The following is a 22901-nucleotide window of genomic DNA, read 5'->3' as shown; positions in this document are numbered from 1 at the left end:
GTGTGTGTGTGTGTGTGTGTGTAGGGGGGTGGGGCTGCAGTGGAGACCTCTTCTTCCGGGAAAGGGATCTATGTGTACGCAGCCCTCCCTTTTCCTTAGGTTGGCCCTGGTACCATTTGGATTTTGGTGGGGCAAACATGGGAGGAAATACCACGTCAGTAAAGCTGGGAGATGAGGGATTATGGCAAGTCTTGACCTCTTAGAAGCTCAGCCCGGGGAGCAGATTGTTAGGGAAATGGCAGGTGGCCTTGAATACAAAGAGCCCCTACTGAGAAGGGTGTAGTTTGAAAGGGGAGGCAGACGACGAGTATTAATGTTAGAAATGAGGAAAGGTGGTTAAGGAGAATGATTCTCCCGAAGGATTAAAAACATAGTTAAGAGGACCCTAGGATTCACCTGCCCAATCCTCTCATTTTTAACTGGAGGTAACTCTACCCCCGTCGCAGTGGTGATTTGTTCAAGGTCATACAAGTGAGTTACTGGTAGATAAGGGACCCGAACTCCGAAACATACTCTATACCTCTAAGCGTTTTATATTTGGCCTTCTTTCCCAATTTATTAGGTGGAAGCAGCTCTTCAATACTTCCTCCCCCACCCCAAGGTGCAAACCCTCAAACCCCCAATTCCCTCAAAAAGCAAAGGCTGTTTTTTAAATGACATCTTTTCCAAATCATGTCACCAAGTACCACTCCAGCCGGAGCCGTCGAAGTGGGAAGCCGAGTCCGAGCCCGGCAGGGGCCCGGGCGGCCGGGGAGCAGCCGAGCCGCTGGCCAGGGTCCCGGGGCGCGGCGGGGGGCGGGGGGCGGGGGCCGGCGGCTGCAAGGCGGCCTGCAGGGAGCAGCCGCGAGCCAGCCTGGCGCGCAGATCCAGAGCCTGAGCCCCAGCCCGAGCGGGGCGGAGGAGGGAGGAGCCAGAGCGGCCGCCGCCTCTGCCGGAGGAGCCGCGGGGCCGCCACACTCGCCCCCCGCCCCCCCGCGCTCACTCGCTCTCACACCCGGGCGCTGGAGGCGGGCGGCCCGGGCCCCACCGGCCCCCCATGGACGCCCCCGGTACGGGGCGCTGAGACCCCAGCGTCGTTGCCCAGCCCGGTCCAGCGCGCCACGCCGAGGTAAGGAGGAGGGAGCGAGGGGGTATTAATATGCAAATGTATCGCGATTGATTATGCAAAGCCGCGGGTCTCTGTGGGCAGCTTGCAGGCGGGCTGGGGGCGCCCAGGGGGTACCCGCTGCCAGCTTCAGCCTTTCCAGGCGCCCCGGTGACCCTGTCACAGCCTGGGAGCTTGCAACTTACGCCCTGGGGAAGGGAGGTGCTGCTGGGAGGTCGGTGGGCCCCGGGGTTCGCCGAAGGAGATGGCGTCTGGGCCTCCCCCTCGAGGGCCCGCCCGGCCTCTGTCCGGCCGGTCTGCTGCGCATTCCCAGGCCGGGCCCCGCTGCCGGAGCTCCCCCGCCCGCCGCGCCGCGGTTTGTTTACGGTGCGCCGGAGGACTGCCCCCACCAGCCCCCACCCCTAGCCTCGGAGGCCGAGTGGCCTTTGCAAAAGCTGCCTCCAGCTGCGGAGGGCAGTGTGAGTGCGGTGGTAGTGGTGGTGGGGGGGAGGTTTGCGTGGATCGGAGGAGAGGGAAGTCCCCCTTCCCTCACCCGCCTCCCCAATTGAGCATGGCTTTCTGGTTGCAACATTACTAATTGCAAAAAAACGAGGCTGGTGGGGTGGGGTGGGGGGAGTGTGTGCATGTAGTGGTGGGGATGTACTTGATGGTCCCTAGATGACTTAGGAGAGTTGCTGGCTGGCATGGCTGGGGCAGAGAGGAAGGAATAGAGCTGTGTTGTGTGCCCCCTCCTTGTTTCCCTCCCTTTGCAACGTGTCTCTGGTGCCCCTTCTCTGTCTATGGCCCTCCCTTGTCCAATGTGAAAGGAAGGCCTGGAGGGATGACAAGCAATGGAAAGAGCCATCAATTCCAGGGATTGGAGGGGTGGGCACATAGAAGGAAAGCTAGTAAAATGGGAACCTGCCTCTCAATACTGGCTCCAGCCCCAGGGGTGGGGGAATAAAGGGGGTTGCAAGATGAAAAGGGGAGCAAAGGTGGCATGCAGACACAGATATGTCCACACAGACAACTACCCAGAGATACCTAGGCAGACTCAAGGACAGGAGCTGCTGGACACACCCACATGGGGACAAGGGAAGAGGCTGCCTGCTGATGCACTGTGGAGCTCAGGGTGGGACACACCCACGGGAGACCAAGAGCAGGGAGACCAATCCATGCATGTACCCAGGCACAGGGTCACACAGAGATGCTGTCACATGCAGGGGCAAGGAGGAGTCACTGTCACCCACACAGAAAAAGTCACTATCGCATGCATGCATGCTCACAGAGCATTTGCACACAGCCCGCACAATTACAAAAGACCCTGTCACTCACAAGCACACACGTGCTCACATGTGCCCAGTCACCAAGTCATCATCGCCTGCTGTGGCAGTTGTTGTCACTCAAACACAAATGCAGCTACACATCAGTACATGTGTACACAACTTAGCAACAAGTATTTTCTGGACTCTTACTGTGGAACACAGAGGTTCTATAGAAAGAAAGAAAAAAAAAAAAAAGAAACAACCCTGCTCCTGAAAAAATAAAATTTGAATGAAAAGACTTTCCTGCATAATGGTGCAAAGATTACATTCTCAATAACACATTCCAGTCACTATTGCTTGTCATACCACTGTTACTAGATGGCAAGCTCCTTGAGACCTGAAAGAATCATTGGAATAGTTCTGGATCCCTCTCAGAACCTAGCCCAGGATGTACTCTGTAAACACTTGTTAATTGATTGACTGTGGGAACTCCAGACACAGGTGCATTTATTTGCGCACAATCCCACGGACTCAGGTGCAGGATGCATGCACAAGGCTCCAGTCCACACAGTCACAGGTTCACGCCAGCAGTGTTCAGACAGCCCCGGGTGCACACATTGCACCAGGGCTGCCTGGCATACACCTAGATGCACAGGATCATAGACTTTTTCCTTCACCTTCTTTCTGTCTGCTTCCTTTAGACTCAGCACTGTTGGCAATGGGCTTTTTTTTTTTTCCTTTTGGAAGGTCAGAGAAACAAGAGCAAGTGGGCACAGGGGGGTTCCAGAGGGCCGAATCATGGACCCAAAACAGTGTCCAGTGACTTCTAGCAGCTGGGATTGTCCTGGTTGCTCCGGGAGGAGGGTGTCTTGGGAAGAACTGGTTCCTAAGGAGCAGATCTCTAAACCCTACCCTAAAAGCCAAAAGGAACCTAACTGCCCCTGCTAGGGGTTATTTGCCTGGGCCTTTCTTTGGGACCCTCTGTTGCTCCCAGCTGAGTGCCTGCCTCCCACCGGGAGTCCGCCCCTTTTCCCACCTCGGCTCTCCTGTCCAAACTTGGAAGCTTTCCTTGGGAGGCCCTAGGCTGGCGAGTGTCTGCGTGAGTGATGTGTATTTTTGACTTGGAATTTCTCTCTAATGCTGTCTCTCTGTTGCTCTGTCTTGGGGTGTCTGATTCTCCCTCTCTTGTTCTTCTGCCAGTCTGTAACTCTCTCTCATCCTGTCCTTGTTTCTGTTTCTGCCACAGCCTCTTTTCTCAAGCTGGGAACTGGCAGCGACTGTTCTTCATACTTTTCCAGTTGTTAATACTCAAACTGTGGCCCTCTGCCCTGCCCGCCCAGCCTCTGGGGTCAGCGGGAGGTTGTGGTGGGGGTGGGGGGCTGGGGGGCTCAGCTGGCTGCTCAGGACATCCTGCACTTCCTTAGTGCTGCAGCTGCAGCTGACCAGCAAGTTTTAGGGGCTGGGAAAGGGGGAAGGGGTGGTCAGCTACTGTCCATGCTGACCCCTTAGGTTGGCAGGTCCAGCCAGGGGACACCAGTTCTGTGGACACCCTTGCTGTGCAGATTGTAGCTCCTAAACAAGCCAGTGAGGCCTCCTCACTGACCCAGGCCAGTGGATATTGGCTGGAGTTGGCAGGACTAGGTCAGTTGGGTCCACATCAGGACTTGCAATGGCCTTTCTCCACACCCCTGGCAGCTGAGACCCACCTCAGAGATGCCCAACAGCTGTGTCCTTCTTGCTTAGGCTCAAGCCTGGTTCTGAGGGTACAGCTGTTCAGAATCTGTGGGGCTCAGTGAGGCCCTGTCACATACCAGCAGGTTCCAGCCCAGAGAGGGCAGAAAGGGCAGTGGGCACAAGGGCAGGAGACCCAAAGCCCAGGGAGGCACCAAACATTTCTGGCCATGCTTCCTTCTAGCCTTGGCCTACTTGGATGAGGAGGTACTGCTAATGATTCCATTGTGGAGACTCCTTGGGCTGCCACAGGAAGGAAAACTGAGGCTTGGTCACAGGAGACACTTAGCAAGATGAAAGAGCAAGGTATCCTTTCCCCAGTAGATCAGGGATTTATTTATTTATTTTTGTGGTGCTGGGGATTGAATCCAGAGTCTTGTGCATGCAAAGCAAGCACTCTACCAACTGAGCTATATCCCCAGCCTGCAGAGATTTTTTTTTTCTTTCTTTTTCTAGAGACTCCCTGGGTTTGAATCCCACCTCTGCCTCTTGCTGGTTTTGTGACCTTGCACAGAGTGATTAACTTCCCTCTTATCTATAAATTGGGGATGGTAATCTCTACCTCATTTAGCTTTTTGTCTTTTAGAGAAGTTAAAATACATAAAATGATTTTAAAAGTGTCTGGGTCAGGCATGGTGGCACATGCTTGCAGTTCCAGCAACTCTGGAGGCTGAGGCAGGAGGATCTCAAGTTCAAGGCTAGCTTGAGCAACTTAGCAAGATCCTGACCTCAAAATAAAAATATAAAATTAAAAAAAGAGCTGGATATTTAGCTCAGTAGTATAGTACCCCTGGGTTCAACCACCCCATTACAAAAAAAGGGCGGGGGGAGTACCTTGGTACACTCATACCAAGCTATATGTGTAAGCTTTACAGTAGACGAAGAAACCTGTGGGCCTGGGGTTCCCAAGATTTCTTAGAAAAGTGTGATAGAAAATTGAGTCTCCTAGACATCACAGGAAAAGGAATGGAACTAGGGTGGGGGACATTGGGTCTCCAGTTTATAACTTCCTCAATCCCTCACATCAAATCTTTTTTTTTTCCTATACATTTTTGCAACCATGAAAAAGTGTATGGAGCCCAAGGCAGATTCCCTTGCCCACCCTCCTTGACTCTCTCCTTTTAGCTTAAAGGAAGTCCTTGGGAGGGGCTGGGGTTGTGGCTCAGCGGTAGAGCACTCACCTAGCATGTGTGAGGCCCTGGGTTCCATCCTCAGTATCACATAAAGCTAAATAAATAAATGTATTGTGCCCATCTACAACTAAAAAAGTATTAAAAAAAAAAAAAAAAAGTCCTTGGGAGCAGGGGTTGTGGCTCAGTGGTGGAGTGGTAGAGTGCTTGCCTCATGTGCGTGGGGCACTGGGTTTGAACCTCAGCACCACATAAGTAAAATAAAGGCATTGTGTCCACGTTCAAATAAAATTTTTTTTAAAAGTTAAAAAAAAAAAAAAAAAAGAAGTCCTTGGCATCTCAGCCTGGGACACACCTCCTTAGCTAAGGGAACATGCATGAATCTTTGTACATAGCTACATCTCTCTTGGGACAAGTCTGAGTGAAGGGGCAGAGAGATAACAAAGAAAGTCTTCACTTCTCCCCAAGTTCTCTCCCTTCTCCTGTGTAGGTATAGCACAGAGCTCAGGGAGGAGGCAGCACCCTTCCTCTCAGGGACCCAGTACTGCAGCTACCAGGACCCATTCCTGGCTGACAGATGCCAGATTCCACTTCCCTGCACAGAGCAGGCATTAATATGAAGGGTGGTGGCAGAGAGAAACTGAGACCCTGAGGAAGGACCAGCATGGTGGGCCTGGTACCTGGAGATCCTGGGTCTCTCCTGTGGTGTCTCTTTCCTATTTTGAGTCTGATGATCAGGATCCCCTCTTCCCCAATCCCCTTTTATCCAGCCTCTGCCCTTCAAGGTGAAGCAAGGACAATGATGGATGCCCCATGGTGGGGTGACTGAGAGGCTGTGGAACGGGAACCCATTCAATTCCACTTCTCACAGCTGTAGAGATGCTTGGGGAATTTTGGTGCCTCTGGGGGGATGGCGGGAGGCAGGCCTGACTGTGGAAAGATCTCTGCCTGAGAGTTGGGAGGCTAGGTTTTTGCCATTCACCAATTGTGTGATCTGGGGCCTAGGTTTTTATTATTGAGAAACAATGATGTCCTTCCTACTTAGACTGAAGATAAAGGACATAAGGTAGTTCAGGCTGGTGTGTAGCTCAGTAGTAAAGCCATTGCTAGCATGTACAAGGGCCGGGTTCCATCCCCAGCACTGCAAAACAAACAACCCTCCTTAAGATGGGAAGATACCTCCTTCAATCCATTGCTGGTTGGTATGGTAAGCACTGCCTGGGGATCTTCCTCCCCTCTCAGAACTGGCACACATTAGGCTGGGTATGCACATATCACTAGGAACTACTAAGACTGTTCTCAGTAGTGTCACCTGGCAGGCCAAAGTTAGGGTTCTAATGGCAACCTCCCTCCTGATTGGTATGAGGTAGTCCAGAGTGGGGGCTAGAAGTTCCCTAGGTAGACCAGGGGAGCCAGATAGAAGTTATTGTGTCCAGGAAATGCTATCCTTGCTCCCTTGCTTTGGGAGTGGGCACTCAGTCTGGAGAGCAGGGACTGGGGTTAAAAGTTAGTGCCAAAGGCACAGCCACACCCCCCCAGCAGTGGCAAAGAGCTGGTGATTGGGCCAAGCCCCCAGTCACTGCTGTCTTCCTCCTCCTCCTCCCCTCTGCCTCTGCCTCCTCTCCTCCTCCTCCTCCTCAGAAGAGATGGGCTCTTGGCTGTCTGAGCACTAGCTGCCTGTTTCATTTTCTCTTTTTCCAGGCCTGGGGAGGAGGAGGGGACGGGTTTGGTGGCTATCAGCATTTTCGTACACATCAGTGAGTGGGTGTGTTGTGCACGCATCCATGTGAGAGTGTTTTTGTGCATGTGTGGGCTGGGGAGGGCTCTGAATATCTCCTGGAACCGTGCTGGAGCCCTGCGGGTCTGCGCATGCGGGGTGAGTGTGTGTGTCTGCACGTGTCCGTGTGTGTGCCGGAGACTCAGCTGCATTTGCTGGTGCACTCTAGCTTTCTCTCTCTCTCACTCCTCTCTCCCTCTCTCTCTCACCCTCTCCCCCCTCCTTTCCTCCCTCCCTCTTCCCCCTCTCCCTCTCTCCCTCTCTCTCTGCCTCTCTTTCTCTCCTCTCACATATACATGCACGAGAACTTCTCAATCCCTCTCCGTTTTTCTCTCCCTCCCTCCCTCCTTCCTCCTCCCTCCCTATCTTCCCCTCTGTCTCTCCTTCTTTTCCTCTCCCTCCCTCTGCCTCTGCCAGTTCTCCCTGGGTGGGGGCTAGCTCCTGCCTCTGTAGGGCGCCTGGGAGAACATCCCTGCCTTTCTTTTCCCTTCCACCTTTCCCTCCCCTCCTAGGCCAGACTCCCAGGGCTGGCAGACAACTTCTGCCTTAGAAGAGTGCAGAGGGAGTACCCCAAGCCCTGTGCCCATGATGCCATCTGCAGCAAACGCCTTGGCCCTGTGACATTCATGCCTCCAGCATTCAGCTGCCCCAGCTCCCAGCTCCAATTACCCACTGGCTGCTGGGGGGAGGGTGGGGAGATTATGCCATGCCCAACTTGGGGGTGCTCCTCATTCTGCCTTCTTGATCATTTAGATCTCCTGCTTCCGTTCCTGAGGGGAATTAGGGCAGGGGGCCTGAAGTTCTGTGGGCCGGTAAGGAAGGTGCTGAACTCTTGAGCATGGCTATAAGCCCAGTCATCCATCAATGGGCATGGGGGCTGAACATGACCAGGGAGGTAACCCCCCAGTCCTGGATGCCCACCTTAATACCTGACTGGAGCTGGCCTGGGCTGCAGGAGGGGGGGAAGGAGAAGCAGGTGGGTGAGGTTATGGGGTAGTGGGAGGGGAAGTGCTGTCTTTGATGTTAGTACTGGGCATCTGGCCCAAGACAGGGCTCCTGTTTATGTCTTTCTGTCTTTGACCTGCAGGGGGGAGTTTCCTGTTATATTCTTTGTGGGGGGGGGGGCAGGGAGAATCCTTTGTTTAAGTAACCAGTCTCCCCCTTATGTACACCCCTCACCCTATCTCCCATTTTCTAGCCTCGAAGTCCCCATGATAGCTGGGAGATGAGATTCTGTTCTTAAGCTCCAGAATCCCATCTCCTAGGGGACCCAGGGAGCGCCCACCCAAGGGTATTGTTGCTTCACTCCCTTCCTGCCCTCCATGCTTGTTAAGCTGTGCCCAAGTCTCTGTGTACTTCTGTGCCACATCACACCTGCCAAATTGTACCTGCCTTCCTGCCTTCACTCCCCTTTCCTGGCACTAGGATAACAGATTTGGGTGGGGCAGCCCTGTTCCCTCTATACCTGAGAATAGAAGAGAAGGGGGTCTGGGAAAGGAAACAGCGGTCGCAGCCCTAGAGAAGCATCTGACCCTTAGTGTGGGGTATGTGCTACTGCTGCAGCGCTGCAGTGGCCACAGATTCCCACAGACAGTTGGGTTGGTGGCTGCGCGTGGGAGCCCACCTTGACACAGGGGCAGCGTCTGCACATGCATACCTGTCTGCCTGCGCGTGCCTTGTGTATTTGGGCTACAGTGACTGCCCTGGTCCCTTAGTATTGCCCTTCTTGGCCCTAGTGGTGTGGAGTCAGGGCATCCATGCTGGATGATTGGGAGTGGGTGGTGGGGGAGGGATCTCCCCCCACCCTAGCAGCAAGCAGAGGGGAAGGGGAGAGGGAGGTGTGAACCTACCCACAGCACTATTAATAGCCTACATGCCAGGCCACCAAGAACCAGCTGTCACCGTGGAAACCATTCCTACTCCCCCTTCCCCCAGCCTCCATGGGGAGGGACTTAGGCGGGGCACAAAGCACCCCCCACCCATCTTTCTTTGTTACCTTTCTCCCTTTGTCTCCCTTCCTTCATCTGTCTCTCCTCCCCTTATCTGTCCTCTTTCCCACCTCACCCCTTCTCTCCCACCCTCTTCCCATCCTTCCCTTTTCTTCTTCCCCTTTACCACATTGACATCCCTAGCTCTACCTTCCCATCCTGTGCTGTCTCTTTGTTCTCTCCCCTTCCCATTTTTCTTCCCCTCTTTCCCTATCACCTCTTTTGCCCCCTCCTCCTCCTCTCTCTCCCCTTTTCTCAGCCACCCCCCTTCCCTGTGTGTGTGTGTGTGTGTGCTTGTCAAGAAGGAGGGCAGGGCTGTCTTCAGAACATTAAGGGCAAAGTTCAGGGGCCCCAGAAAGGTGGGGCCAAAGCCAAGCTCAGAGTAAGAGCCACCGGGTGGCAGCATGGTGTGCAGTGTTTGAAGCTAGATCCTAGGGGCAGACAGTTCCTGCTGTCAGCCCCAGAAGTCCTCTGGGGGTGTCCCTCAGATCCGCAGGATTGCGGAGTGGGACTGACAGCAGTGGGAACCTGGCATGGTGCCCATGGATGCCGCATTGGCTTCTCATCCCTGTACCCCCATCACAGAAGCACTTAAGCTTAATGAAATGCTTCCCCCTCTGCGGGCACCTTGCCCACGCTGCCACCAGGCAGCTCTTATCTGACAAAGAGGGAGTGGGCAGCCAGGCCAGCCGACAGGTGGGTCTTACTGTCCTGCTGTCCAGCAGACAGCAGTCTCAGAGTCCGTAGCTCCACCCTCTTGACCTCCTTGAGACTGAGCCTGTGCCTCTGCAAAGGATGTTCCAGGAAGGAGCTTAGGAATATTAAGCTGGGTCCCTGGAGGAGGGGAAAGGGGCTGCCCTTCAGGGAGGGTATCCCTGTCCCAGCCCCCTTCCCCCGCTGACCTCTTTCAGTACCAACTAATACAGGCTCACATGGTTTATGCCTCCTTACATTCTAGGCCTTCTTCATGGGCTCTGTGTTTCCTCAGAGGCCCAGATTTGTCACTGAAGAGATATCAAGGAGTCCCCATGGATTCTAGACACCTAGTAGTGCCAGGCAAGAATGCCCTAGGCAATAAGGGCAGCACCTTGGTCTTCTGCCCACTGCCAGGGCCTAACTATAGTCTGAGCAGCACTGAGTGGCACCAGGGCACAGCTCTGCACAGAGGTGGGGCAGAAAAGGACCCTGCCCCTCCCCCAGTAGGCACGTGCAAGCCCTTGGCAGTGCCCAGACACATTTGGAGTTAAAGCTGGGCTGGGGAGGGGGAAGGGGAAATAAACAGGGTGGCTTAGGTTGGCATTGCCCCAGGTCGGCCCTGTAGCAACTGGTGGTGGTGGGGTGTGGGGGAGGGGGTCCTCCAGAGCTAAAGCCTGGGGCAGGAGCTGCCTGTGCCCTGTGGCTGTTGCTGGGGTTCCCTGCCCAGTTTGACTGATAGCTGCTAATGCCCATTCCTATGTGGACCTCTTTGCCTGCCCTGAGGGCCTGCTCCCCAGGGCTGCCCCTCTCTTAGCTTGCCCACTCCTGGGCTTGCCTCCTCCCCTCCCTGGGGGTGCTTGGGCCTCCGGCTGGCGAGTGGATTTTTCCAGCTTCTGTAAACAAGTGGTGGCAGTGTGCCAGGCGGGCAGGAGACAGGCGGGGGCAGCACCGCAGCCAGGGTGTGCCAAGCACCGAGGCACAGCCTGGGGGGAGTCAGGGAGACACCCAGAGAGAGAGAGAGAGAGAGAGAGAGAGAGAGAGAGAGAGAGAAAGAGAGAGAGAGAGACATTTAGAAGCAGACAGACAAAATGAAGCCTCTGGGCTCAGATAGAAGTGGGAATAGAATAGCCTCTATTGTCCAACCCAACCCCCACAGCTTTTCTCGCCCCCTACTCCTCTCTGTTCTGGCTGAGAGTAGCAGGCCTCAGTGCCCAGCCCCTGGGCATCCCCACCCACTCCTTCTCCTCCCCCCCAACCTCCACCCCTAAGGGCTGGCTACGCCATTATAAATTTATAACAGGAATTTCTCCACAAGCCAAGAAAAACTTGACCTACTTTCTTGACGGCTCCCTGGGCTAAAGCTCCCTGCTTCCCCCCACCACCCCCCAGTCTCCTGTCCAGCCCCGACTGCCCAGTCCTGGCCTGAGAGGGGGATGTCAGAAGCAGAATGAGCCACTTTTCTGTGTTCCTTCCACACTCCCCACCCCAGGGGCTGTCTGGGTGCAGAGGCCCTGCTCAATGCGTTGACTTATCTCTGCCCCCTCCTCTTACCCTGGCTCCTTATCAGTTCCGGGGGTGGGGCCAGGGGGCCCAGGGCAAGGTATCTGGTGCGGCAGCCATGTGATGGAGGTTATACTTGGGGAGCTGTACCCTTTGTCCCCCTCCCTCCCATATGCCTGCACCTGCCACAGATCTGCAGCCCAGAGCCAGAGGTACAGTACAGAGGGATGGTGGGCCTGGAATGGCATTGCTGTGGCTCCAGCTATCAGACCAAGGCTAGCATTAGAGCCAGGCTGTGAGGCTGTAATTCCTGAGCCACCTGCTTCCTCGCTATATGTACTCGAGTAAATAGTCAAGTTTTCTAAGACTCAGTTTCCTCATCTGTAAAGTTCTGAAGCCCACTTGAGAAGGCACATATTATCCACTCAGTCAACACATATTAGTGTCCTTTCCTATCCTTGTTGGTAGCAGCTCAACCAAACCAAGAAGTCTGGGCCTTTCTGGGTGCAGTGGCATATGCCTGTAATCCTGGCTATTTGGGAAGCTGAGGCAGGAGGATCACAAGTTCCAGGCCAGCCTCAGCAACCTAGCAAGCCCCCTGTCTCAAAATAAAAAGGACTGGGGATGTAGTTCAGTAGTAAAGCGCCCCTGGGTTCAATTCCCAATATAAAAAAAAATAAAGTCTGGTCCTCAAAATGGACAGTGGGATTTGGGACCTCGTTTGGAGGTCTGGAATACTTGAGGGGCCAGAGTTATGGGGTTCTTTCCAGATCAGCAGCAGCAGGGGAGGTCAGCACCCAGTTTCTTTCAATGTCTCTGTTTGTTAAGGGACTAAGGTGAGCATTCAGGATCCCTGCATGCTGCCCCCTGCCCCGGCCTTTGTGGGCGCCCTTATGCCTGTGCTGGAATCTGCTCATCTCTGGTCCCCTCTTACAACAAAGATACTGATGGATCTTAGGAAAACTTGGATGGGGGTTGGTAATAATAACTAAAGTTTAATTAATAGAGAGTTATGAAGGACCGTTCATTTGTTTGAATGGGGCTGGGGACATAGCTCAGTTGGTAGAGTGCTTGCCTCACAAGGCCCTGGGTTCAATCCCCAGCACCACCAAAAAAAAAAAAAAAAAAAAAAATATTTGTTATCTGCTACCCATGTAGGTAATCAAGATGAGCTCATTCTTTCCCTCCATACCTTTCCATGTCTGGGGCTTGGGATATGGCTCTCCAGTCTTCACTGCTGTGCTGTGATCCGAGGTCATTCTGGTCCTGTCCCTGCTCCTGCCCTCCATGCCCACTGCCATCTTATTATGAGCCCCAGAAGCCCCAAATATTGCCACCAAAAGAAACCTACCCACCACCTGCCAGTGGTGCCTTCTCACCCCTGCCTTTCTCTTCTCTCCACAGGGATCTCTGGACAGGACAAGACTCTGAAGCTACTCCCCCAGCCCCTAGCCCAGGATCCCCCATAAACCCTGCTTACCCCCCAGCTATCCTACCTGCCATTCCCTGGCCCCTCCCACCGCCCGCCCCCCTTGGGGTGCAGGGCATGGTGTGAAAGGCCAAGTGCTGAGGCGGGTACCATGGGTGCTGTGCCCTAGGGCCTGGGTGGTAGTGGGTGGGTGGCCTGTGGGTGTGCCGGGGGGGCCATTGTGCCCACCCCAGTCTCTTGGCGTGCTGGAGGGCATCCTGGATGGAATTGAAGTGAATGGAACAGAAGCCAAGCAAGGTGGAGTGTGGGTCAGACCCAGAGGAGAACAGGTAATGGGTCTAACAACCTAGTAGTTCCCACTCCTAGGCAGCAGGGCCTGGTCAAAAGAAAACTGAGCTCCCTTTGAAGCACTACCTTTTAAGTACCTCAGGAGATGGGTGTGAGGCCAGCAACCCTGATGCCTACTACCTTTATCCAGGAGATGAGGGATGTTTAGATGCCACAGGGAATTAGACATTTGGATTGAGAGGTGCCCATTTTGAAGGGCGAAGTGATTTAGAACAGAATAATCATAGGCAGCAGGCATATGGCCCTTTCCTGGACTCTGCTGAACGGTCTCTAGCGTCCCCAGTGTTGCTGCCCTCATCTGGGCATGTGTGATCCAAAAGGCATTACTATTATCTTCCTTTCCTTATCAGCCCTTTCACCATCTGACCCCAAGCAATTATGTTGTCCATAAGCCATACTGCACCTAACTTGACATTTCAGGGCACAGGCACCAATAACTATTGGTCATAACCCACGCTTGAGTTTGGAATCTATTGGGAGCCCCACAAGCTTTTCCTTGTTCATGGTTAAGGGTGGGCACTGCTATGGAGGTCCTCCCAGGAATTGAAAGTGCAGGCCAACCATAAAGATTTTGTTTACAGGTGGGTGAGGAGTCAGCCCTGCCACACAACTAGGGATGGGTTACCTATGATATGCACTGCCCTTGAGCAGTCTAGAGGGTCTTTGCCCCTCCCATCAATTCCAAGTGGCACAGAGCTCTGTCCCAGTTGGCATGTTGTCCCAGGAGCTGGGTACAGCTTGTGCCTATGGCTAGGGAAAGAGTGGGGGTGGGGGTACTCTGGGGAGCAGTGTGGCTGGCTGGCTGTTGCCTAGGAGATCAGATCCTGAGCCAGAAGGCCAGAGGCCTGGCCAGGCAAAGCCCTAGGGCTCAAAACTGGTTCCCTGGAGAAGGAAAGGAAATGGATGGGGATTTGCAATTGTTTAGGCAGGGTGCTGGAGTAACCCCCCTCCCTGAAAGGCTGACTTCTGGCAAAGATATAAGAAGGAAAGTCTGTTTTGTCATTGTATATCTGTCATTTGTAGCTCCTGCCCAGACTTATGTGGGTTTGGGAGAATCTGCCCTGAGAGGTTGTACAAAGGCAGGAATGCAGGTTCCCAATTCCTCAGACTGCAGCCCCTCCCCCATGTTCCCGCGCCACCTTGTGACTGTCCCTGGGACAGCAATTATGAGTCTGGTCATTGCTGAAGCCAGTCGCTCCACTGGGGCCTAGGTGGCCGAGTTCCTCTGCACTTAACTCCTCTGGAAGGCAGGAGGAAGGTCTGACCTCCAGCCCTGTAGGAACCAGACAGGGGTAATCCCCAGGGGGCGTGGAGCACTGGGCTGTCTGTGACTGTGACCCTGGCCAAGGTCACTGTGTCAGTGTGTTGGGAGCTGCGTCCGGCTCCAGGAGGAGGGGCCGTGCAACGTGCCACATGCAGGGTGGGTGTGGAAGTTTATACAATCCTTGCATGCGTGTAGAGGGCTTATGTAACCTGCGTGCACTGAGGTTATGTAACATGTATGTGGAGAACCCAGCCACATATATGTGAAATGACTGAGTTGCTAATAATACCTTGCATGAAGGGGCTCAGGGTCCTTGTCCTGGCTCTGACTTCATTGCACAGTGTCATCAGGCACAAGTGTCACCGTTTGCTGCTGTGTTAAATGGAGGCTAGTAACAGGGTGACTAGTATTTTCAATCATTATGGATTATTTAGCATGTGTGCATGACCTGGAAATCAAACAATACATTCACACTGGGGGAGGGGGTAGTAATATTAGGTGGCTGTCCAGAGGCATATCCTAGAAGTCACATAACACACTTGAGAATGCCCTGAAAGTTGCACTGATATGTAGACCCTATTTCCATCCTTGGGTTTATACTGAAGGTTGTATTGTTATTCATATGCACAGGTGTCCCGTTGCATGTATGTGTTCAAAATGATACATAGCTTTAAGAATATTCTGATGATTCTTTTTGCATATTTATCATCTGCTGAAGGCTTAAATATGTGGATATTCTGTGTATTATGAGCGTTTAAAATCTTTAGTTTGTGTGTGGGGGTATATGTATATATATATATATATAGAGAGAGAGAGAGAGAGAGAGTGTGTGTGTGTGTGTGTGTGTGTGTGTGTGTGTGTGTGTGTGTGTTGGGGTCCTAAAACATGCTTTTGCCCTAGTCAAGCCCCTTATCTTTCCCCTGCAGCTACCAGATAGCTGGATCCTTCTCTAAGTTTTGTCAGCTGATGTTGGGGGTGGGTAGGATGAGGACCTAAGATGGAGGAGTTGGGCCTGGAAGATCGAATGAGGCTCTTGGATAAGAAAGGGCTATCCAAAGACTGCTCTGTGATTCTACTCACTTTGCCCCCATCCAGTGCCAGGTCACCAGATGGAAAGCGAAAAAGAAAGAACGGCCAATGTTCCCTGAAAACCAGCATGTCAGGTGAGCCTGGCTGCATGTACCCCTTCTCTGTACTCCTGGCCCCATCAAACCATATGGGGCCCTCTCTGGGCCTAGGTTCCCTTCTAACACCTTCTATGTCCCCTGGGAGAGCCTCCTACAGGGCTTGGGATGGATTTGCTTGGGGGTGAGAGTGGTGATATGGGACATGCTCCAGCCCTTGAGGAGGGATTAGGACAAGGAGGGCCTCTTCCTTTCTCCCATGATCTCCTCACATTACACCCCCCACCAGAATCAGAGCTTGAGATGGAGGATGGAAGGTCTGTATTCTCCTGAAATGAGCCGCTCCTGTTTGTGTTTCTCTCTCTGCCATCCTCTGTGCCTTAGATATAGCAAAATGTACCCATGGTGTGCACACCTGTAGTCCCAGCTACTTGGGAGGCTGAGGCAGGAGGATCACTTGAGCCCAGATCAGCCTGGGCAATGTAGTGAGACCTCATCTCAAAAAACAAAAAAGGAAAGGAAGAAAATAATGAAGGGGGGGAACCTTAAACGGGCAGTCAAAAGAACTGACAGCTGGTATATTTGTAGAAAAAGGGATGGACAAAATTAGCTCCCATATTATCTCCAGGATTCTACCTTTCTACTTGGAGACAGAGATCCCTTCAGCAAGGCCGGGCTAGGAGATGGGCCAGAAAGGAAAAGTTGGGGCTGGGGAAAAGTATAGGAACCTCTCTGCTGGGCTCCTCGCCATGCCTGCTGCCTCCATCCTTTCCTCCCTCCCAGGGTATATCCCTAGTTACCTGGACAAAGACGAGCAGTGTGTCGTGTGTGGGGACAAGGCAACCGGTTATCATTACCGCTGTATCACTTGTGAGGGCTGCAAGGTATGGACCAGCCATCTCCTGCCCCTCCCCCACCACCTGAGCCCCCTTCTCATTCCCTTTGAGTCCCTCAGCACCTGGCATGACAGACAAGCTCTGTAAACATCTAACCTAAAGCCCACCTGTGATATCATCATTTTTCTTCTCTTAAACATTCATTTATTCACTCATTCATAATCCCTGTTCTACCACTCACAGGTTAATGGCCTAACCTTCCTGAGCCTCAGTTTCTTCATCTATTCCATGGAGATAATCATACTACCTGTTTCACAGAGATGTTGGTAGAATTAGATAATTCACATGAAGTGTGTAAAACAGTGCCAGGCACATAAGAAGCCCTGGATAAATGTCAGCTGTTACCCATCCTTGCGGTTCTTAGGAGTGAGGAGTGCAGACTATGCCCTGCCCTCCAGCTGCCCACAGCCTACAAGAGAGGAGCAGATCTGAAACAGACATTGGTGTTTTTCAAAATGTGGTTCATGGACCACCTGGAGTACTAGCTAAAATGCAGATTCCAAGGCTACATTGCCACCCCTACTTGGTCAGAACCTTTTTGTGCTGGAGCTCAGGGATTCTGACTATAAACAGGCTTCCCAGGTGCTTCCAATGCACCTGAAAGGGTGAGAACAAGTGCTGGGGGGTATCGTGGGTACACACAGGAGATGAGAACAGCAAGTTCTCCCTAGGCAGAGGGGCAAGGTCATAGACTTGGGGAGGCTTAATTAGATTTCACTTTGGTTGTTTCGACCAGCATGGTTTTTCCAGGATCACCACCTTCTGCAAATGTCAGACTTTCCAAGAAACAGATCATTTAAAAATCTGTGAAAACTTGGACTGGGGATATAGCTCAATTGGTAGAGTGCTTGCCTTGCATGCACAGGCCCTGGGTTCAATCCCCAGCAACACACACACACACACACACACACACACACACCAAAAAAAAAAAAAAAAATCTGTGAAAACTTAAAAGTTACTCACTTTCTTAGTGTCAACCAAATCTGGTGGTCCAGGGATTTAAGTTCCAAAGCAGTGCTCCTAGAAGCAGTGCTCGTAGTGTAGCATAGAGCAAGACATCTGGGTCCCAGGGAACATTCCCCCAAAGACAGAAATGTCTTGGCTCCTTTCCTAGAGAGTTTGATTTTGTAGGTGTGGAATGAGAACCAGGAATCTTGTGTTTTTTGTTGCACTAGATGATTTTAATGCACCCCAGAATCTAAGATCTCAGACCTTGATGTCTTCTATCCTTTACCTGGGGCTGAGTTCTGGCTCTGCTGTCTAGTTAGCCATATCACTTTGGGCAAATTGCTCAATCTCTCCAAGCCTCAGTTTCCTAGTGTGCAAAATGGAAACAATGACAATTTCTACCTTGTACGATTGTCATCAGGGTTAAATGTAATAATGCAGAAAAAAAAAAAGGTAAAACTTTACATAGTAAGCATTCAATTCAAGTCCTAGCTATTTTTATTGCCACCGTCTTGATTCTTGAGATTTTTCCTTTAAAGCAAAGACTAATCCTGATACATGTAATTTTTTTTTTCAAGCTGATAGAGTTCATACCCAGTGTTTTTTCATGACTTTCACTTTTCCTATTTCATGAGTTCCACCTGCATGGGCAACAAGCAACATACTGTATATGAGAATGAGTCAGTGTCGGGTTAACAAGATGGAAAATAAGATACCAATTGGACATCCAAAGCTGCTATTCCTTCAGGTTTCACAGCTTCTCACACCATCTCAGACCCTGTGCTCACCAATGCAGCCGTCATTCTTACCTCTGCCATTCCCAGATACACCCCACTTCTATGCAGCCTGGGGGCTGTATTTCTCAGGTCATTGTGCCTGCGGTGTCAGGAGGATGCCAGGTTCCTTCACTGATCTTAACTGTCTCACCAACCCCCAGTGAGCTGTGTGGTTGGCCCAGGAAGGGGAAGTCATGATTAGAACCTGCTTAATCTCCCCCTATCCCAGGGCTTCTTTCGCCGCACAATCCAGAAGAACCTTCATCCCACTTATTCCTGCAAATATGACAGCTGCTGTGTCATCGACAAGATCACCCGCAATCAGTGCCAGTTGTGCCGCTTCAAGAAGTGCATTGCCGTGGGCATGGCTATGGACTGTAAGGGGCACGGGCCGGGGGAGTTGAGCCACTCAGCTGGGCTAGGGGTGATTCAGGGATGGCATCTCCCTTCCATTGTACCCTTGGGGCAGAGTCACAGTTCAACCCAGGTCAGGTTGGTGGTAGACTGTTCAGAGTCTTGGTCCCTGATACCCTATCATAAGGGGAAAGGGAACAGGATTCTCTGTGGGTCTTACACATGGGCTCCAGTGCCTACCTGCCTTTCACTACTTATGGGACTTAGAGAGGGGCATTGTTGGGTAAAATGAACTCCTGAGAATTTTCCTAGCACTGTGATCCTGACCCCCAGGAAAAACCTCCTTTCTGGGTAAGGTGTTTTTTTATTGTCTGGGGACTGGGAGGCAGGATCATCTAGAAACTGTAATCACCATAACCTATTGGACCATAACATAATACTACCCTGGATCTTTCCAAATTGGAGTTGACATTGTCCCCCTTACTGTGCCACCCAACTCCTAGGTGATTTGGGTGGTCACTTAACCTCTCTGACCCTTGGTTTTGCCCAACCTCTGCACTAGAAGAATAGCTTCTGAGAGGACTGTGGATAGGGGAGGGAGAGTGCCCTGCAAGGAGTCTCTTGTCTCTGTTAACAGTGGTTCTAGATGACTCGAAGCGAGTGGCCAAGCGCAAGCTGATTGAGCAGAATCGGGAGCGGCGACGAAAAGAAGAGATGATCCGATCTCTGCAGCAGCGACCAGAGCCCACTCCTGAAGAGTGGGATCTGATCCATGTTGCCACAGAAGCCCATCGCAGCACCAATGCCCAGGGCAGCCATTGGAAGCAGAGGCGGAAATTCCTGGTAAGGGGCACCAGGAGAGCAGCAACCGATTGGCAGGAGAGGAGAGTGGGCTCTGAGGCTTGCCTCCTATGGAGAGCCTCCTCAGTGTAATCCAGCCCAAAGCTGATACTCTCCACACCTTGGTGGTCCTGATTTTGCACATCATGTGCAAAATCACTGCTCTCTGGTCCTACCTATTTCCTATGATGTGGTGCTCTCTGAGGACAGGGCTTGTTTTACTCATCAAATTTTTAGTGCAGAGATGACCTCTTCTCATTTTCCTGCCCACAGTGCCTGAGAGGGAACCATGAGGGCATAGTCATGTAACAAACAATATTTTTTAGCACCTGCTGGGCTCTAGGTGTTGTGTTAGGCCCTGGCAAAACTGAGTGACAATGGATGATTATTTTTTTTTCCAGAAGATGGACAAGTGTTCTAATGTGGAGGGGGGAAACCAAAAACTGGATCCTGGTTCCTGATAGAGTGTGCAATGGGGTGGAACAGTGCACTATTAAAAGCATGTGCTCGGCCAGGCACAGTGGTCCACACCTGTAATTCCAGGGGCTCAGGAGGCTGAGACAGGAGGATTGCAAGTTCAAAACCAGCCTCAGCAATGGCGAGGCACTTAGCAACTCCATGAGACCCTGTCTCTAAATAAAATACAAAAAAGGGCTGGGGCATGTAGCTCAGTGGTTGAGTGCCCCTGAGTTCAATCCCCAATATCCCCCCACCAACCAAAAAAAAAAAAAAATTGTGCTCCAATATCAAGCAGATGTTTATCAAGATGTAGTCATATGACTTTGGCCCTAATACTTAACTACACTAGGCCTCAGTTTCCTGCTCTGTGAAATGGTGATAATTTTATCTTCATCAGAGTTGTGGCAAGGATTAAATAAGATATGTAGAACATGTAGTCTCACGCTTGGTCAGTCATTACAACTGGGATTATTACATTACTGCTGCTACCATTCTTACCATTGTTGTTACTAGCAGACTTGGAGTGCTCTCTAGGGTTTATCCTCTGCCCCAAAACCTCAGAGATGGGACACAACTAGTCCTATCTGGCCCCTCTTCCCCAGGCTGCCTTGGAGCTCCCCCTGGTGGGCAGGGAGCCTCAGTGAGAGGTTGAAAGGGGTCTGCAGCCTCAGATGACCCCTATCTCTTCCTCTAGCCGGATGACATTGGCCAGTCACCCATCGTCTCCATGCCTGATGGAGACAAGGTAGACCTAGAGGCCTTCAGCGAGTTTACCAAGATCATCACCCCGGCCATCACCCGTGTGGTGGACTTTGCCAAAAAACTGCCCATGTTCTCCGAGGTGAGTGGCAGATGGGAGGAGAGACATGGTGCCAGGTTGGAGGGAACCTGGGGCAGCTCCCCAGGGCACTGCATGCTCCTCTGAGGTTCTCTGGACAGGGAGTCCTATAACTAACATACAACCATTGCTAACTCCTTGTGCCTACCTCCCCAGCCCTTCTCCCCTCAAGTCTCCGTGGCCATCCACTTCCAAGCAGCCTAAGCGTTCTCCTCATTGTGGGCAGGAAACAGGCTGCTCTCCTAGCTGCTGGACTTTGGCCAAGTTATCTAAATCTCCTGTACCTCGGTTTTCTTATCTGTGGTGGGCTGAGGTGAATAACAGGACCCCCCTCGGAGGCCTAACTGTGAAGTTTAAGTAAAAATAGGATAGAATGGTTCCACATCAGGTCAGCTGTGGGAGAGACTGGAGCATGGGGAGGGCCATGCTGAGTGGTCCTGTGACCCTGCCGCCCCCACAGCTGCCTTGTGAAGACCAGATCATCCTCCTGAAGGGGTGCTGCATGGAGATCATGTCCCTGCGGGCTGCTGTCCGCTATGACCCCGAGAGCGACACCCTGACGCTGAGCGGGGAGATGGCCGTCAAGCGGGAGCAGCTCAAGAATGGCGGCCTGGGAGTGGTCTCCGACGCCATCTTTGAACTGGGCAAGTCACTCTCTGCCTTTAACCTGGATGACACGGAAGTGGCTCTGCTGCAGGCTGTGCTGCTAATGTCAACAGGTACCTGCTGGTGGGCTGGGAGGACCCAGGAATTGACAGGGACCCCAGAGCTAGGCTGAACCCTGGGCTTGTTGGCTCTCCTTTTTTCTTAATCTTTAAGACTCTGTACCCACATCTACCTCTCTGACCCATTCCCTCTTCTGCAGGCTACCTGTCTATCACCCAGGCTGCCCTCTGTCTTTTTTATATCTTTATTTTTACTTATTTTTGTGTGGTGCTGAGGATTGAACCCAGTGCCTCACACTTGTGAGACAAGCATTCTAACACTGAGCTACAACCCAAGCCCTGCGCTCTGTCTCTTATTCCCTGTTCTGTCACCCACCCCATCTTTGGTCCCCAGGCCTATCACTTGTTCCCCAGTCCCTGTTCTGTGTCTTATCATGCCTTTGCCCTGTTCTTTCTCTCTGCCTCCCATCTTCTGTCTCTAATATATTCCTTTGTTCCTCACCTTCCACACTCTCTTCCCATCCATCTTCTGTCCACCATTCCTTCTATCTCTAAGTCGTACCTCTTATCCTCCAAACCCTTTTCTTCCCTCACTACCACCCCACCGCTCTGCCCACCAACGCTTTTCTGTCCCCTGGTCTTTCCCTCTCTCCAAACTTTCCTCTTGTCTCAGGCCCCCCTCCCCATTCCCCTGTCTTCCTTATGTATTGCTCCATGCCTCCTTCTGCCTGGTGGCTGGTCCTCACATCTCCTTCAGTGCAGTTTTCTTCTCTGGATCTCTCCTAACCCCTCTGCCTGTCTCCCTTCTTGTCCTCTGCTCATATCCTCCCCCATGTTCACCTATGTCTCTCTCAGACCCTCACCACTCACCTGTCATTCCCTTCCCTCTTTGCAGACCGCTCGGGCCTGCTGTGTGTGGACAAGATCGAGAAGAGTCAGGAGGCATACCTGCTGGCGTTCGAGCACTACGTCAACCACCGCAAACACAACATTCCGCACTTCTGGCCCAAGCTGCTGATGAAGGTGACTGACCTCCGCATGATCGGGGCCTGCCACGCCAGCCGCTTCCTCCACATGAAAGTCGAGTGCCCCACCGAACTCTTTCCCCCACTCTTCCTCGAGGTCTTTGAGGATCAGGAAGTCTAAAGCCTCAGGCGGCCAGAGGGTGTGCGGAGCTGGTGGGGAGGAGCCTGGAGAGAAGGGGCAGAGCTGGGGGCTGAGGGAGATCCCCCCCACACCTCTTCTCTCCTTCCTCTCATCCTTGGATAGATGCAGCTCCCACACACCCCTGCACTGCCCAGGTCCCCCTCAGAACCTCCAGCCCTGAGACAGGGCAAACAAATGAACTTGCTATGAAAGGACAGTATGGGAGGCTGGGACCGTGTCCTGCAGTTCCCAGGGGCCCCGTCCCCTAAGAAAGTAGGGGAAGAGAACTAAGAGGGACAAGCCATCTTGACTGTAGGGATAAGAGGAATGTGGGATGGGGGAAGATGCCCTCACTCACACCCTACACATACAAGAGATTCCCCCACCCAGTTCCTTGGCCTAGGTTTCCCCTCCAGGCTAAGGGCCTCTACTTTCCCAGATGCCTGGGTGCAAAAAAAAGGCTTGGCTTGGATCCTCCCCTGGAGGTTAAAAAATGATAGTCATCCTAACTGCACTTTGGAAACCAAGCAAGGGGAAAAGTTAAATGAAGAAAAACTAGACAGAGAGAAAAAGACAAAAAAAAGAGAGAGAGCGATAGAGAGAGAGAGAGAGAGATATTAAGTTATTAACTAAGGCTGGCCAG

At 52.3% G+C, this 22901-nt stretch overlaps 2 protein-coding genes across 3 annotated transcripts in view; one reads left to right on the top strand and one right to left on the bottom strand.

Annotated features, from left to right (window-relative positions):
- Positions 1-1425, bottom strand: part of Med24 (mediator complex subunit 24) — a 33521-nt gene extending 32096 nt beyond the window's left edge. For both annotated transcript variants that reach the window (XM_076871740.2, XM_076871741.2), the window contains exon 1: positions 1291-1425. In XM_076871740.2, the coding sequence (XP_076727855.1) occupies positions 1291-1412 (122 nt within the window). In that variant the 5' untranslated portion in view covers positions 1413-1425. The remainder of the gene's footprint in view (positions 1-1290) is intronic.
- On the top strand, positions 893-22871 carry Thra (thyroid hormone receptor alpha). Its single transcript, XM_076871747.2, has 9 exons — positions 893-1108; positions 12576-12929; positions 15308-15375; positions 16120-16220; positions 18186-18333; positions 18948-19153; positions 20304-20450; positions 20908-21166; positions 22008-22871. Exons 2-9 carry the CDS (start codon positions 12877-12879, stop codon positions 22256-22258), a joined length of 1233 nt encoding a protein of 410 aa, XP_076727862.1. The 5' UTR covers positions 893-1108; positions 12576-12876; the 3' UTR covers positions 22259-22871.
- Positions 22872-22901: the final 30 nt, after the last annotated feature.

The sequence above is a fragment of the Callospermophilus lateralis genome, chromosome 11, assembly GCF_048772815.1.
Source record: "Callospermophilus lateralis isolate mCalLat2 chromosome 11, mCalLat2.hap1, whole genome shotgun sequence".
In the NCBI taxonomy this organism is placed as follows: domain Eukaryota; kingdom Metazoa; phylum Chordata; class Mammalia; order Rodentia; family Sciuridae; genus Callospermophilus; species Callospermophilus lateralis.
Note: the sequence above shows the minus strand (reverse complement) of the source record. Positions and strands in the feature narration are given on the sequence as shown.

What these genes read in the sequence shown, in the direction of transcription:
- Thra (XM_076871747.2), top strand. Translation starts at nt 12,877, where the DNA reads ATGGAACAGAAGCCAAGCAAGGTGGAGTGTGGGTCAGACCCAGAGGAG. An exon ending in TCACTTGTGAGGGCTGCAAG is followed by an intron (nt 16,221 to 18,185) that starts GTATGGACCAGC and finishes CCCCTATCCCAG; the next exon opens with GGCTTCTTTCGCCGCACAAT. An exon ending in TGTGCTGCTAATGTCAACAG is followed by an intron (nt 21,167 to 22,007) that starts GTACCTGCTGGT and finishes CCCTCTTTGCAG; the next exon opens with ACCGCTCGGGCCTGCTGTGT.